Source organism: Dioscorea cayenensis, unplaced genomic scaffold, assembly GCF_009730915.1.
Source record: "Dioscorea cayenensis subsp. rotundata cultivar TDr96_F1 unplaced genomic scaffold, TDr96_F1_v2_PseudoChromosome.rev07_lg8_w22 25.fasta BLBR01001845.1, whole genome shotgun sequence".
Taxonomy (NCBI): domain Eukaryota; kingdom Viridiplantae; phylum Streptophyta; class Magnoliopsida; order Dioscoreales; family Dioscoreaceae; genus Dioscorea; species Dioscorea cayenensis.
The window spans coordinates 41,985-59,948 of NW_024088236.1; the positions used below are offsets into that span (position 1 = coordinate 41,985).

The 17,964-nt window shown below is 32.8% G+C and overlaps 1 protein-coding gene across 1 annotated transcript; it reads right to left on the reverse strand.

Moving 5' to 3' along the window:
- Window positions 1-9,769: 9,769 nt before the first annotated feature.
- On the reverse strand, window positions 9,770-14,614 carry LOC120257077 (protein NUCLEAR FUSION DEFECTIVE 4). The gene is made up of 3 exons (XM_039264701.1): window positions 14,215-14,614; window positions 10,615-11,513; window positions 9,770-10,549 (listed from the first exon to the last, which is right to left on the reverse strand). The coding sequence occupies exons 1-3, from the start codon at window positions 14,539-14,541 to the stop codon at window positions 10,069-10,071; spliced, it is 1,707 nt and encodes a 568-aa protein (XP_039120635.1). The 5' UTR covers window positions 14,542-14,614; the 3' UTR covers window positions 9,770-10,068.
- Window positions 14,615-17,964: the final 3,350 nt, after the last annotated feature.

Below are 17,964 nucleotides of genomic sequence, written 5' to 3' on the forward strand. Positions count from 1 at the left end.
GACGTTAATAATCATTAGTTAAATTCGGGTTTATTTCACTGGTGGCCACATAAGTTTCATAAGTATAATATGGCCCACAAAAGTTTTTTTGTAACGCTGTGGTCATTTATATTTACTCCGGTCACATGGATGGCCACAACGGGTTGTTTCGGGCTATTTTCGGCGAAATTGATGATGTGGCTACCATCGTGGCTTATTTAATTCATTACTATATCCACGTGGCAGTCCACCTCAGCAGACGACAGAGTAATGCCGCGTCATCTCCACGTCGGCATCACATGTGGCAGAGTAGAGGGATAAAGTTGCACGTTTAGGGCATTCCACAGGGTCAAAGGTCTCTTCCTTGTCCGAGAGCACCCCCATTTTCTCTCCACAGTAAGCTTGCTTTCCCATACGGCCATCTCATCTCTTCCACCAATCTCAGCCACATTCACCACTGAAAATCCCGGCAACCAACCAGGTAAGCTTCTATTATGATTTTGTTTGAGTTAATCGACATTGTATTAAAGTTCTTTCTTACATGTTGCTCAATTGAACAACATTCTTACTAGATATACAAAGTTGAAGCTTTGATCCCACCAATCCTCCCCGGTAAGCTTCTATTTTGGTTTTGTTTGAGTTAATTGACTGTGTATTAAAGTTCTTTCTTATATGTAGATCAATTGAACAACATTGTTACAGTGTATTAATTGATAGTGTATTTTGGTTTTGTTTAAGTTAATTGACAATGTATTAGTGTGTGTTTGATTTTTTGCATATAGTTCAAAAGAATCAGAACAGGATACACAAAGATGAAGCTTTGATCGTAAAGGTAATGTGTCTATTTTACTTGTATTCGGACCAAAAGAAATTACAAGTAAAGCTAGTGCTTTTTAGCTGATTTTTTTAGTTGTTGGCTTTTGGAAGGAGAGAGGTCACAACTCTTCAGACAAGTAATTTGGTGGTTAGTCTGTTAATGAACTTAATTAATCATTATTAGATATGATAATTAGTTCTTTTTTAGGCATGGATAAAGAGATATCCCATTATGCCTTACAAAAAAATTATACAATTTATGTTTGGATTGATCAAATGTCCTTTCTTTTACTTGGAGGGTCTTCCTTTTACTTGAAGGGTTTATTTGGCTATTGAGGAAAACATAAAAAAAATAATCATATGATTTATTGTGTATGACAAGTTTTATGTACATAACTTGGTGATGAAAATAGGTTTGGTGTAAGTATAATGCTTGTTTCATTATATTAATATGTTGGTAATGTGCTGATTTGTAGATTTTAATAATCTAAATCCTGATTTGTTATTTTATTCCCAAGTGATAGCAAGCAACAAGTGTGATATGGAAGATGATTTGAGTACTGGCTTGGTTGATGAAACAACATCTGAAGAAGAGGATTTCACAGATCCTGACTATGATCATATACTCTTATTCATATTTCAGACAGTGCAAAAGGAAACCCTTGATGATGGTGGTGAACCTGATACTAGTGATGAAGAAAGTGACTCAGAAAATTGCAATTCTGAAGACTTGTTAACAGTGAAAGAAGTAGATGATGATGGTGAAAGTAGATTTCTGGAGTTTAATGAAGAAAAGGATCTCTACAGCCCAAATTAAGAGTTGGAATGGTGTTTAGGGACTTTGACCAATTGAAGAAAGCTTGAAGAAATTGGGGAATCAAGCATAGATTCTAGATTTGGTTCCCGCGGAATGACAAGAAGAGGGTTATTTGTGCATGTCATAACAAGCAATGCTCCTTCAAGATATATGCAGGTCACGTGAAGAAAGATGATCCATCAGTGCAGATTAAAAGTGCCAACCTTGATCACAGCTGTAGGAAAGTCTTCAATAATTTCCATGTAACTTCAAAGTGGCTAGCCAGCAAATACCTTGACAAATACAAGGTTGATCCAAATTGGAGTTGCAATGGTTTAATTAAACAAGTCAAGGATGACCATGGCCTCACAATTTCTGCTATGAAAGCTTGGAGAAACAAAAACTTGGCAATGAAGTGGGTCAATGGAGATGCATCTGAGCAATATACAAAACTGTGTAGGTATGCAGCTGAACTTAAACAAAGTAATCCAAGGAGCACAGTGATTTTGTGGAGAGATGAACAACACTTCAAAGGATTTTATGTTTATTTGAAGCCATTAAAGGATGCCTTTGGGTCAGGTTGTAGGCCATTTATAGGATTGGATGGTTGTTTCCTGAAAGGCTTTTATGATGGGTAGTTACTATCAGCAGTGGGAATTAACCCGAATGACTGTATATTTCCCATTGCATATGCAGTAGTATTGGTGGAAAATACAGAAACATGGACATGGTTTATAGAGCTATTAAGGGATGATTTAGAGATTTGGAACAGCAGATATGTCACCATAATGAGTGATCGGCAAAAGGTTAGTTTTCTATCCTTAAACTACATTATATTTCATGGTAACTGTGATTTAATTTATCCATCGTAACTGTAAGGCTTGAAAAGGGTTGTTCAAGAGATATTCCCAAATGCTGAACACAGAAACTGTGTGAGGCATATCTACACAAATTTCAGGGAGAAGTTCAAAGGGAAAGCCCTAAAAGATTACTTATGGAATGCTGCAAGGGCTTCATATGTTCAAAGGTTTAATTACTAGCTTGGAGAAATAGAGAACGAGAACCCAGATGCAAGAAGATGGCTTGATCACGAGGATAGACCACATGCAAGATGGACCAGGGTATTGTTTGGAACTTCATGCAAGTGTGACATCCTATTAAACAATATTTGTGAGTGCTTCAACAAGTAATTACTTGATACAAGGGATAAGGGAATTATCACAATGTTTGAGATGATCAAACTCAAATTGATGAGGAGGATTAAGAGGAAAAAGGATCAGATGCTGAAATATAAGGGAATTATATGCCCAAAGATCAAAAAAAGGCTTAACCAAATGAAGGAAGAGGCTCAGTGCTACACGGCAGATTTTTCAGGTGGACCCAAGGTTCAAGTCATAAGGATTGAAGGTTCCTTCGTTGTTGATATGATTGAGCATACTTGCACATGCAGGAGGTGGGAATTAACAGGTTTGCCACGCCCTCATGCAATCAGTGCCATATATGGCAATAATCAGCAACAAGAGGAGTTTGTACATGCTGCATACCTGGTGTCCACATATCTAAGGGTCTATAAGCATTACATAAACCCCACCAACAGTGAAGAACTTTGGCCAGAGGTGAATGATGGCACAAGAGTGATCCCACCTCCAATGGGGAGAAGAAAAAAGGGAAGGAAAGCAACTGCAAGGAGAAAAGAGCCTGAGGAAATTGAAAAAGCCTTGAAGAAATCAAATTCAGATTCCAACACTTCTGGCAAAAGCAAACAAAAATTGGCAAGAAAGGGTTTAAGCATAATAAAATGTAGCATTTGCCATGCAACATGCCACAATAAAAGGCTCCATTATAAAGTAAGGGGTTTCTGTCTTATTTCAGTTCCAATGCAACAAAAATTAATTTGTTTCAGCTAATAAAATTATTTTTCTAATGATTGCAGGGCAAACCTTCAAATCTTGGTGTGAAAAGACAGAAACTATTTCTTGTATTGTTTCTATATATATATATATATATATATATATATATATATATATATTTGCATTTATGATGAGTTGCAAAGATGTATTACTTATTTTATCTATGTTTTCTTTACAGAGGAGAAAGAATGTTGCACCAGAAAATGCTTCAAGTGGCAGTGCTGCACCTCCTGATGTCATTGGTATCCAACAGTCTCAGTCCATTCAACCTATTGATATTACAAGCCAGGGACAAACTCTAAATGTGAGAATCAATAGGTCAAGCAATGTCGATGTAGCTAACTTGGGGAATGTTATCTACTGCACAGGAGCAACTCAATCTCCACCTGCAAACATGGCTTCTTCCCCAGTCAGAACTAATCTTGATGCCAACCTAAGTCATGTGTGAAGCTGCAGATTGCCAATGTTTTAATATAGACTGCTAATATTTTTCTTTAATGTAAATTAGGAATTGAATAGTTGGGAATTGTATCAGTTTCCAACTTTAATGTGGTTGTTATTCTGTGTTGTTTAATGTCTCAAAATTCTATTGACTGACGCTTTAATTTGGATATGTGTTGTTTAATTGTTCCGTGTTGTGTTATGTCTTCTTTAAATATTATGTAGAATTTATGTAGTTTTCTTCCAAATTTCTGCAGATTTTCTTTTGTTCAGAATGCTTGTATTGTTTGTATTGTGTAGAATTTCTGCAGTTTTCTTCCAAATTTTTGCAGATTTCTATTGTGCTGAATGTTTGCATTGTTTGTATTGTGTAAAATTTCTGCAGTTTTATTCCAGATTTCTATAGATTTCTATTGTGTAGAACAACTTGGTGTTTGTATTGTGTAGAATTTCTGCAGCTCTTCCAAATTTGTTCAGCTCTTCCCACATTTCTGTATTGTTTCTAATGTTTGTATTGTGTATATTTTTTGCTGTGTTTTTAGTTGCTCTTCCCGATTTCGATGATCCGATGTAGCTTTTTTTCTCGATTTTTTCCCTAGGTTTTAGCTTTGCATGCAAACCAAGGCAATGTTTGTATTGTGTAGTATTTTTCCCCAGGTTTTAGTACCTATTCCCATGATTCAGTTATGCGATATTGTCTAATTTTTTTCCCCAGGTTTTAGTACCAGATTTTTCCCTAGGTTTAGCATTGCATACAAATTTGTACATTCTCTATTTTTCCCCAGGTTTAAGTACCATATTTTTCCCCAGGTTTAGCATTGCATACAAATTTGTACATTCTCTATTTTCCCCTAGGTTTTAGTACCAAAATTTTCCCCAGGTTTAGCATTGCATACAAATTTTTCTCTATTTTTCCCCAGGTTTTAGTAACTCTTTCCCCAAGTTTCTGCAGTTTTATTCCAATGAACTAGGGCTAGCTTTTTTTCCCATTTTCTTTCCCCAGGTTTTATACAAATTATTGTACAAATTGGTACAATAATTCTGCAGATTTTGAAGATTCTGCAGATTTGATTTTCATTCAATTACACAACTAAAAATTGTTCAATAATTTTGAGAAATTCTTAGGAGAAAGTTGCCAACCATAATTGGTAGGTGAAAATTGCACAATTGAAATAATAATTCAAATGAAGAAACAAATGGATAATAATAACTCAAATTAAGTTGCACAATAGACCTAATAACAAATACAAACACTGGAGAATTTCTCACATTGACACTTAGGCTGTGAAGTAAATTTAAATGAAGCAAATTTAACTTCTCACAATCTTGTAAGCATTCATTCAAAACAAAATAAATTTGAATCTCACAATACAAAGAGACAATCTCATTCGAACTGATTGACAAACACATTTAACTTCTCACAATCTTGACTCTTTTACAAACAGATTGCCGGAATTATACTAGTCTTGTCGGAGTGATACCTGGTTCTAACCGGAATGGTGCCCGATTCTTGCCGGAGCGATGCCCTAGTCTGGCTGAGAGAAAAAGGGCCGGGAGCGAGGTTGGAGCTAGGTTGTGAGTCTGTGAACTAGGGCTAGGGTATCATTTCAACATTGGGGATGGCCTTATAAGAGGGGGGATGGGAAAAGAAGATTTTCCACGTGTGATGCCGATGTGGAGATGACGCGGCATTACTCAGTCGTCTGCTGAGGTGGACTGCCACGCAGATATAGTAATGAATTAAATAAGCCACGCTGACAACCACATCATCAATTTCACTGGAAATAGCCCCAAAACAGCCCGTTGTGGCCACCATGTGACCGGAGTAAACATAAATGGCCATAGCGTTACAAAAAAAACTTTTGTAGCCATAGTGTTATACTTATGAAACTTATGTGGCCACCAGTGAAATGAACCCGTTAAATTCCCTTGCTTCATATCAACATTTTTATAATTTGGGTGATTTTAAAATAATATTGTATATTGATAAATAATTCAAAACAAAAATAAAGTAGTTTAATCATCTAAATTGTAATATTATATATATATATATATATATATATATATATATATAATATTTATAAGAACCGAGCAAAACAACTCCAAACATAACAATAGTAACAAAAAAAAATAACTCCAAATTATAACATCATTCAAATATACAGTGGCGGATCTAGGATTTCTACCCTACAGGTGTCACGCCCCAACTTTAGTCAAGCACGTGGCAATCGCTACGACAATAAAGAGTTGACCCTACAGCGTTTCATCTCCTAGTTACCGTAAGGCTCAAAATAACCTTGCTAACACAACCTACTAAAGAAAAGATACAAAATCCACAACAGGACCAACCAGGTTTCCAAATCAACCAAAAAGTACAAATACAGGAACAGTACACAAAACTCAAGTCTAGTGGATCCATAAAGTTTACATGCACACTGCACACTAACCTACATAAGGGGAAAAGGTAGGTCACTCTATTGCTTGCCCAGCACAACCCAATCCAATATTGCAGTCTGAGAAAGAAGAAAGGAGAGTGGTAAATAACAAGTGTTACCCAATGAGTGGTGACAACATAGGTATAACAGAGTAATAAAGTATTTCAATTTGTAGTAACCACAATATTAATGATATATAAAAGGAGTTCCAAGTATTCAACAGATTAACAGATAACACAATGATTTATAAGTAATACAGGTAAGTAACATTTTCCAACACATTGAGCACCACTCAAAATACAGGCTGGCTCAAACAATTCCCAAGCTAATTGTGGCCGCGACTAGCTAAGGGACTAGCAAGGTGTTTTAAGGTTTTTAAAATTCAAAATGTTGTCTTTCTTGGTGTTGGCCATTGAGATCCCCGTGTGGTGACCCCGAGTTTCTCACATATAAGTCTAATTTGAAATCTAATGCAAAACAAATAAATGCAAAGAAACATTTTCCATTATCACATTTAATATAATAAAATATATAAATGTAGTAGAATATTATTTTTTTAATTATGTAATAAAAATTTCTTTAAAAAAATTTAAAATTGTTATTTGTAACACTATAACAGGAAATTACTCCAAGTTTTAGTGGTCATTAATAAGTTTAATCTTATTTCAAACAAATAATAATTGTTGTTTAAATAAAAAAAAAATGCATAAATCTTGAATAAGTTTATCTCATCACAACAAAATTTTAATGATCACAATCAACTTGAGTTTTTTTCTTCTTTTATTTTATTTTATTTATTTATAAAAGATGTAAACAAACCATTAGTTAAAATTGTGCACAAGGGCGGAGTTATTTCTACAAATATATCTATTACCTACGCTTTCACTTTGTATATGCTAAATTTCGAACTTACCCCTTACTAGGGACAAACACCTTATATTAAATATGAGACCAAATGCATAGACCAAGAGGTTATTAGTTTGGAAACAAACTTGCATCACATTATATTGATATTAATTTATTAATTTCTATTAAAAAATTATATCAAATTATATAATAGTTAATAAAAGTATAAATTTGGAATTTTTAACTAATCCCCTGAAATTCCTTGATTTATATATACAATATATGTATATATATTATAATTCATCAAATGCAAACGTTCGGAAAAAATAGTGGTGCAATTATTTATCGCACTGTGCATCCCACTTTATACTATTCATCATATTGTAGAGGTTAATGCTCATTTGAACGTCCGCAGTTGGTGAAAAAATAGTAATAGAGAGATAGTCACAATCGGGTATATGCATGGTAATAGAAATAGTAACCAAAATCTTGTATTTGCTCCACCAAGATGGGTGGTTGGGTTTTTTGTTTTAGTTTTTATTAGTTTTGTAGGATGTCCAATAGAAAATCATATTTAACAGTTGATATTTGTGGTTTTACTATTATAATTACAATTATGAATGAACGGTTCAGATGACCGTTCAAATAACTGTCAACAGGGGTAGAACCAAGGGGGGGCTAGCAGGGGCTGAAGCCCCTCTCGGCGCCGGAGAAAATACTTTTTAAACAATATAAAATTTGGTGGTATTCGATTTTTCTATACTTAATTTTATGTAAAATACAATATTTTGACACATAAAAGAGTGAAGTGTGGGTGTGCTTGAGTGGTTAGTGGGTTTATCCATAAGGTTTGAAATATTTTGATCCACCCAAGTTCAAATCCCACTTGGTGCATTTTTTCACATTTTATTTTTAAATTTAAAAATTACTATTATTTCAAAATTTTAATAAAATAAATCTTATACAAATTTTAGTAATTTAAAAAAAAGTTTGAATTGATAATGAGGCCTAACATATATACATATATGTTATAATGTATCATATATGCTAGAGTGAAACAACAAAGTTTTTTTATAAACAATAGTTTAGTTGTTTGTAGTGAGGAGGATCAATTTTACCATATTTTTAAAAAAAATACAAACTTGAGATGTATTCTTATTAGTTGAATTATTGAAAATCTCATATATTTTCTATCGGTAATAACAAAATTTTAAATTATACTTTATATTTTTTTAATATGTGTATTCAAATTTTGGTTATATTAGCACATTATTCTTCATTTAAAATAATTATTTTGTTAGATTATTTTTTTACGGTTCCGTCCCTGACTGTCAGTGGGGAGTGATTTCTTGATTTTGTTTTTGTTTTTATGTTTTCAGAATAGTTTTGTAATACTAGTTTTTTCATAACAAGTTTTGGAGAAAAAAAACAAAAGAATCTATTTGAATGAAAGTATTTTGAAAACAAATCTAAAAACAAAATAAAAACAAAAACAGAAAAAACTTGTTTGGAAAAAGCTTTTAAAAACATGTTTAGGACAAAACGCTTCATAGTTCATATTTCATTTTGTAATTTCTTCCACAATGATATCTATGTAGGATTTAACTACACTTTTGGACCATAAAGAAATCTCTTGTTCCTCTATCATTTTGTTAGTTGCCATCTATAATACATGTCATATAAGAAATAAAAGAGTATGAGAATAAAAGATTACAAAACATGTAATCTACTTAATCAACAAACATGATTTAAATATTTTTATCATAAAAAACAAGAGAAAAAAATTCTGAAAAAAATGATGATGTTGTAGAAAAACCTATCGAAGGTGTAGCCGAGGGAAAGTATGCTGGAGGTGCCCAAATCGGAACCGGAAGAAACCTACCAAAGATGGAACAGAGGGGGTGGTGGCTGCCAATTTAGATATATGAGAGAAGGGCTTGTTTTGAAAACTCTATAGATAAGTATCACATTTATTTTGGGTTATTTTTAAAAACAAAAGTTTTGAAACATCTTGAAAGTTGTTTTCAGTTTTTTTTTTAAAACACCTTTTTTATTTTTTATTTTATTTTTTAAATTAGTTTCAAAAAAATTAGGCCTAAACAAGTTTTTTAGTTTTTTTTTAAACAGAAAACTGTTTCTGAAAACAACAATAAAATAACAATCAAACATGGTCTTAGTCCTTTGTTTTTGTTTTAGTTTTTATTAATTTACTGTTACAATTGTGAATGAACAATTCAAATCAAATTACTGTATATCTCATTTTTTTCAGATAAATGGTTCAGATGGACTGATCAAATTATTGGATGGTTCTGTCCTTTGTTTTGGTTTTTATTAGTTTACTGTTGCAACTATAAAAGACTGGTTCATAACAAATTACTATACATCCTACTTTTACACACACTTAAAAAGCAAAGTTGAAAAAGTGGAGAATTTCAAGTCGTTGGATTTGAATAAAAAGTTCGTAGAATTTGGATTATCAGATTCAAGAAACAACACACCAAAACATAAATCAATAGAAGAGTGAAAAACAGAGTAAAAACGGCACATTCTGAAATGTCAAGTAGCATTCAATTTCTAAATTCTCATAAAGACTGTAAACAGAGAGTTTGCAGTCAATGATGATAATTGATACACTGGTAAAAGAGCACACCGAAACATTAACAAGTAGGTAAATATAATTTCACAACAGATGCCATCCATGAACTAAACTGATGAAATTCAGAACTCGACGACAGTAAAATAAGGCATACAACACCTTATACAACATCGATAACAGATGCCTTAGTTTTGGTATCGAAATAATAAGTTTGCAGCAAAACTGATGGCTGATTGTGATTCTTCATCATCAATGTGAGCTTCGGGGCAGCCTAAATGACCCACTGGCATACAGCATTTGATACACTGGCCTGATTCTGACAGTCAAGATTATACTCAGTAGAGATCCCAAGCCACAGACTCCGGCAAGAACCAGAAATGTGATCCTAAAGCAATCGGGTCCAATGCAGGTTGAACCATCAGAGAGGCCAGCTTGTCGCTGCCTCTCAGCTTCTTGGTCATATATATACCCTGCAAGACCACCAGAGAACAAGAGTGCTCCAAGGGGATTTCCTAGCAGCATAAAATTGTAAAGCAATCCAAAATGCTTCAGTCCGAAGAGCTCTGATACGGTTGGCACCATGACGGAGAATTGTACGCCATAACATATGCCGAGCAATGCAGTGGATGCGTAGAGTGTGCCATTGAGAGCTGAGGCGAAGAGAACATAAGTAATGACCATGATGATTTGTGTGAATGTCATCAAAATCGGCCGAGGAATCATTTTCCACCTGCAAAAGATATCACTGAATGACAACTTTCATTCTCAGACTATTTTAGTTGGGTAGTGTCTCACCTGACAAAGAACTCAGAAACAACGCCCCCGCTGAGACGACCAAGAAAATTGCAGAAACTGAAGAGACACAACAAGATGGTTGTATCATTAACACCCGATGCAGTCCCAACCTGCGCCAAGTTGTTGAGAACAGTGACACCCGAGCCTACACCGAGAAAGTATACCAGAAATATAAGCCAGTAATCAGCCTTGATTAAAGCCTCACGGAATGTGAAATCCTCTCCTCGTTTCGGTCTTCTCTTCTTTTTAATTGCTCCCTCACCCTCAGCCAAAAGGATATCAATATCAGAGGCTTCATCAACCTCTTGAAGGTCCCCAATGTTTGTTGTGGATGAAGTTGAAGCAAGCAGTGGTTCTGCATCATCTGAGTCACCCGCATATAATTTATCAGAGGAATCAGATGGGCCAATCAAACTGACTTTTTTGCGACGGGGGAAGAGTGTCATCTTCAAAGGAATTGCAAGGGGAGCCATGAGTAATAAGATCACAATGCCAAACAGAGTATATGTTATGGTAGTGTTTAATGAAAGAACATCATCCAGTACTGTAGCAGTGAGAAGATAAAGACCAAGTACTACGCTCGCAATCTGGGTAAATAGAAAATGCCCGTGCTCTAATGAATCATCTTCTAATGATGGAGTACAAGGCCTGACAAAGTACATCATTGCAATACATATGGTTGGAATGCCAAGAGTGAGAAAGAGCAACAGTTTTGGAGGTGAATTGCGAAGCACCCCAGTATAAATTTCGGTGTATACTGCAGCACTGAGCCCAACATAGCCCTTAAGGATGCCGGCAACAGTACCCCTGCTAAGTGGGAAGTTTCTCATGTTGGTAACAAGCACACCAGTGCCTAGCCATGCATTGCTATTAGTAGCAATGCATAATGCAAACCAGAGCTGTCGTAGCACCAGAAAAAGCAAAACTTGTAAATACATAAGAAGTTAAAAGCAGATATTGATGATTAAGATGCTATGAAGTGACGAGCGCTGTGTATCATAAACACTTGGTTAATGCAATTACTTTAGTCGCACCTGTTCATTTGAATTTAGATCTATACAAAAGATAATTCAATTCTTACTTGCTATGGATAAGATATTTTTCTAGTGAACTTTGAGGATTCATATTTATACTTTTAAGAAGTTATTTAAGTATCCATTTTACCTACTCAGAGACACAATAGAATCAACATGCTTGTTTGTTGACACAAAGCTTTAGGATGCTATGGTTAATCTTGTCTCCTAGTTCACTGAAACTCTTATCAATTGCCTCTTTATTTGCATGTAAGCTTTAGCAGAACATAAATCTTCAATCTTATTGTGTGATTGATACTCCCTTCTCAGTTCCCTCCCTCCATCTCCATTGCTATGAAATCCTAGATTTGCTCATTTTCTATAACAGTTTCGGCTTTCAATTACTAATTGTAACATGTTTATGAAAGTTGATGCATTGCAGCTATGTCATTCAATCTCTAGAAAGGAAAATGATGCCAAGGAGATACTGCGAGGACAAGTAAATTACCACATGAAAGGAGCACTTGCCATATGTTTAGAAATCACAACCTTTTCATGTCCTCTAATTATCACTACACATACAACTCATCTAAAATAAACCACGTGTGTAGAAGTAAGGAATGATATGCTTAAAGTATATAACTTGTAAATCTAAAACTGAATCTAGAAAAAAAAAAAAAAAAGAATACGTCTGTTCTCGAACATGCATAGCACAGATGGTTGAGAAAAAGCTAAATAGTAGAGTACCAGAGTAGGAAGTAAACAAAATCACACATGCAGAAAATGAACAAATTGACAATAGACTTCTAATGAAATATGTCACTTAACATTCTCAATGTAAAAATAAAAGTCATATTTATTCAAGTCACAACACCGGAATATAATTATCCCCTTAATAGGCATAAAAACAGAAATTTGCAACGTAATTCTTGATATAAAACTGATTGGCTTCACACTAGATGAGCAATATCGTGTGATAGAAAAACAGTACAACATTAATTTATTTAACAAAGACAACCTCAGCACTGACCAATACAAGGTCCCCAGAATGTAACATTTATCATGTGATTACACTTTGAAAGTGAATCACAAGAAAGAAAATCATTTTATGATGATTGTTATAAAGCTGAAAAGTGTGATAAGCATGATTGGGAAACAAAACGTAGTCCATTGATTGGCAATATGTCTACACATGGTTTGTGGTTTACAAAAGTCAGTTGCTGCATAAATATGATTGGCAACAAAGTAGTTGTTGATTCAGAATTTAGGAGAGAATCAAAGAATCAGAGAAATATCTTCTTGTTGACAATATGAAAACATTTAGTTTAAAGAATGAAGATTTAAAGATGAAAGGTGTAATCAGGGTGAGTTAAGACGCAATCAATGACAGCAAAAGCTAAGAAAACAGAATTTTAAGCATATCAATATGTTTGGAAAAAAAAAAAAAATCTTTAGAAAAATGTACATGATGGAAATGCTAACATGAACTTTAAAAACTTTATAGGATATGTATCTTATGCATGTCTATCTAATAGAAAAAGCAGAGGAATTTCTAACATCCTCAGGAACTATTCAAGAGATCGAAAATATTGGCAACATAATGAAAACAGAGAGGTATATGACAGATGCCAAAGAAATGAAAATTTTTAAAAGCTGGCTTATGAAGATAGAAAAACAATGCACTCAGATGAACACAATTAACCACAACGAAAAAATATTCTTCATAGAAGTGAACAGCATATATTGTCTTAGTGCAAAAGGATAGGTATTTGTATTTGATCTCATTCTTTGTCAATAATAAATAGATAGATAGATAAATAAAATGTAGCCTTGGAAAGAACAACTTCAAACACATCCCAGTGAATTAACAACACCAGCCATTCCTTTAATCAACTGACCTTGCTAACAATCATAACATAATACTTCATCTACAATCCCATTGTTAAAACCAGCCATCTTTCCTAGACACCGAGAAACCAATCTATGAAATAGAAAGGGGGAAAAATCACCAAATCAACCAAAGATCATATTTATTGAGCAAACCTTTGAGGAAGCAATCAATCACTCATCACCCAGTATGGCAAATTGGTGACCCAAAGAACACTATAACCAACGAAACGAAGCTCATATCATTCAAGCAAACACTTGATCTACGATTATTCCATCCTCAAAACCACTCATATCCCCTAATAACCCAAAAACCAATCAATAAATCAAAAGGAGCAACAAATAAATAAATAAATAAATAAAAAGATTTGAACCCAAAAGGATAATAAAGAGCATCAAAAAATTCCAAAGATCAGAACTTTTCAGCAAATGTACAAACTGAACAAGAAAGCCTGGGTGACAGCAACTCAAAACAAACCCTACCCAAGGAAACAAGAAGCAGTACCAATCAAGAGCACAAGAAACACATTCCATTCAAGTAAAACACTTCATCCACAATCCACTTCTCACAGCATCAAAAACATCAATCAAAAATCAAAAATCAAAATCTCTAAACACCAAACAATAAACTGCATACAAAATGCAAAAGATTAAACAAAAAAAAAAAAAATCAATCAATCAAACAAACAAACAAACTCACCGCCCAATAAGGCAACACGGTGACAGTCTCACTAACAGCGAGCCAAAGCACACCATAACCAATGAAACAAGAGCAACCACCGATCAAGAGCACAAGCCAAGGAGGGAAGCGGTTGCAAAGCACACCAGGCAGCATCCCAAAGTTCTCGCCAATATCATTGGCGACCCCAAGCATGGTGAGCTGCTGCTGGCTGTAGCCCAGCACGGACTTCAATGATGGCGAATAAAGTGGGAAGCAGTAGCCACTTCCGGCGGCCACCTGCACCCACACCGCCGCCGCCAGCCCCACCCACGGCGGCCTACTCCCCTCCTTCACCTTCCCCGCCATCTCCCAACCCAATCCACCACCACTCCTCCTCCTCCTCGGGCTATAAAAAAGAGTGTTTTTATTGCTAGTGAATCAAAAGAGATGCCTTTTGATTTGGGAACAGAAAAAAGACAAGCATTGTTCTTGCAATGAATGCAGTTGTGAATTTCTATCAACTATATTTTATGGATTTAATATATGTATATATATAATTTAAAAAATATATATATAAACAAATACTCTCACCGTAATAAAATGTTACGTCATTTTCTAATATCGATAAATATTTATTATTTTTTTAAAAATTCTCTTACCATTCTATTTAATTCTTTTTTTATTATTAATTATGAGATTGAAGGTGAAATATAAATCAGAGATAATTTTTAAAAAAATAACTAATTTTTTATAAAATTTTGTGAAATAACTAAATTTTTTAGTATGTGAAATTTGATTAATCATTACAGATAAAAAAAAGTATAGAAAGAGTAATTAAATATGAGAGAAATGTGAGATATAAATTAGGGGTAATTTTAAAAAAATAACTAATTTTTTATAAAATTTTATGAAATAAATAAATTTCACGGTATGTAAGATTCTGGTTAAATAAAAAAAGAAACAAAAAGAGTAATTAATTTGTTAATTATAGTTAAAAATCCAAATTATGAGAAAATATATCCTAAAAGCCATTTCCATAAATTCCCATATTTTTTTTTGGAAAAAGAAATTTTGAATAACAGACATTGCAAGATTTTTTATTGGAAAATACTAGGAGGAGATTATAAAACATAAATTTCCAAATTGTATTATTAATTTTGATTTTAATTATATGTCTTTTATTTTTATCTAATAATTTACTGATTTAAAGTGATCATATATTCTGATCTACTGTGGTTGTGTTGTGTCCATATTTCTCAAAAATATTATTAATTTCCAATTTGACTTGAAGAGTTGAAGGCAAGGTTCTGCTTGTCCAAACTTAAAAAAGAAATAAATATATATTATTAAATTGAAATTAATTTTTAATAAACTAACAATTGTAATAAAATTGCTTAACAATTTTATTTTATTTTTCCTTTTGCAACTCCAATATTTATTAATAATTTGTCAAACTATATAATTAAAATATATATATATATATATAAACCAATTCATTATTCAGTATGAGTTACGAGCACTAACTTAGGATAGCAAAATTTCGTTTTCAAAAATCAGCGCAGTGTATTTTAAAACAATATTTATTTTTTTATTTAAATAATAATAATATTTTTATCACACCATAAAATAAGTGTATGATTTGTTTTTTTTAATGTTGAACATGATAAGCACATTAATTTCTAGCCATAAGTAACAGAATATCTCTCAATTTATTTTAATTTTAAATAAAATTATAATGTGGACAAGCCACTGCACAAACCCACATTATTTACTTCTCAACGAGACATTAAAAAAAAGTCAAATCATGCATGAGAGTCAAATACTTTTAACTAATTAGACATTGCAGTAGTAACTTCAAATTTTTTTCATCCCTAAAGAATCCATATTTTTTAATTTATTTATTTCTAAATTTAAATTTATAAAAATTAGTAAAATATCCCTGTGTTACTCACTTCCACTTGCACCGACTTCAAACTTGAGAGTAGTAGGTGCAAGGGTGATGAGCTCACCTTGCATACCAATGGTTTGGCATTAAGAAGATGATCTTATCCTTTTCTTTGACAAGGGGGCAAGTTCGTCCTGTATTACTAAATCTATGCTTAAACATGAAATTAGTGGGGTGAGTTCATCTTATATCGCCGAGTCTATGCTTAAACATGAAAAAAAAGTGAGTTCCCGCCTAACAAGATAGCGATATTTTTAGTATTGTAAAAAATTATTAAAATGATAAAAATTTGAAGATTTCAAAAGAATTAAAAAAATGTCTATGACCAATTAATCCAGAAAAATGTAAACTTAGACAACAATTCATAGCCAATTCTTTCTTGTTTTAATGACTTTGACAAAGCTGTTATTTCTTGAGTGAAAACTAAGCAAAGTGAAAACGTCTAAAAATGTAGATAAAGGTTGAAACATTGTGATTCCAATCGGAATGTCTGGCCATTATTAGATTCCATGTTGTTTTTTTCAGTATGTGGGACAAGTTTAGAGTCTTTTAACTTTTTTAATTAGTTTTTAAATAAGATTAGTGTAAAACCACGAAACCAATTATATTTAAGAAATATACTACAATTATGCCAGTTTTATTAAAAAAATTTATTTAAAAAGGTTATTATAATTATGTTAATTGCAAATTTCATGTTTGGCATTTGAGATTTTTTTTTTTAATAAATATGTATAAGTCACATCTAGGTTTTAATAAGTATGCCGTAAGTCTTCACTCTGTATCACAAATATCCAAAAACTAGTTTTTGTCAACACACAAAAATATTTGTGTCAATAGGCTATTTGGGAACATTCACTTGAGAAAAAGTGAAATGAAGTGAAGAGACAAGTGAGAGTAACACTAAGGTTGTTGAAAATTACTATCACTTTGAATATCTATGGTGTTCATTTTATAAAAAATGAAAAAAAATTTGAAATGGGGGAGCGAGGAAAAGTCACTTTCTCACCACTTAAAAGTGAGCAAAATTTGGATTATATAAACTTTCATTTCTCTCACTTAAATGAAAAATATTAACTAGACTTGGTTTAAAATTTAAAAATGATAAAACGGTAGAAATGTCACTTTTCTCATTTCAGTGCAAATAAACATCTGAAGTGAGGAGAAGTTAATCCACTTGAAAGCGACTCCTCACCACTTCCCCTAAATGAACCCTAGCATTGTTGGTATATTTGAGAATTTTTGTTATTAAATTTTTATCAATCTTTTTTTTAATAAAGGTTATTGTTTATGAATCTTTTGTTTAATAAACCAATATTATTAATAAAGGTTATTTTACTTATAAATAAATATTTATAAATAAGATTATTTAAAAAATCCCTAGCATACTATGATTTTAATATAAATTAATTAACTCTTCAAATTAATAACAGGAATCCAAATCCCCTTGGAACAAGGAATTATGAACATCTTCTATTTTCTATAAAATTATTACTTATTGAGAATATAGTTAAATTTTTAAAATAATAAAAAGAAATTTTTTAAATGCTTATCAATAATCAAAATATGCTTTATTAGCATATTATATGAATTTTTTTTTTACATAGGAGCGAAAGAGGTGTCTCTTTCCACTCCACAACAATTTAATATGTGCAAGTGGTGTTCATGTGGGAAATTAATTGAAAGTCAATAATAAATATCATTGCATGTTATCAATTTGAAGTAGACTTTTCTGGCCTTGCCTTCCACTTGTGCAATTTACTAGGGCAATGGTAAACAAATTTTGACAATATTTGGCATTTAGTTTTTTTTGTCTTTGGCTTATATGAACCAAAAAAATTTAATTT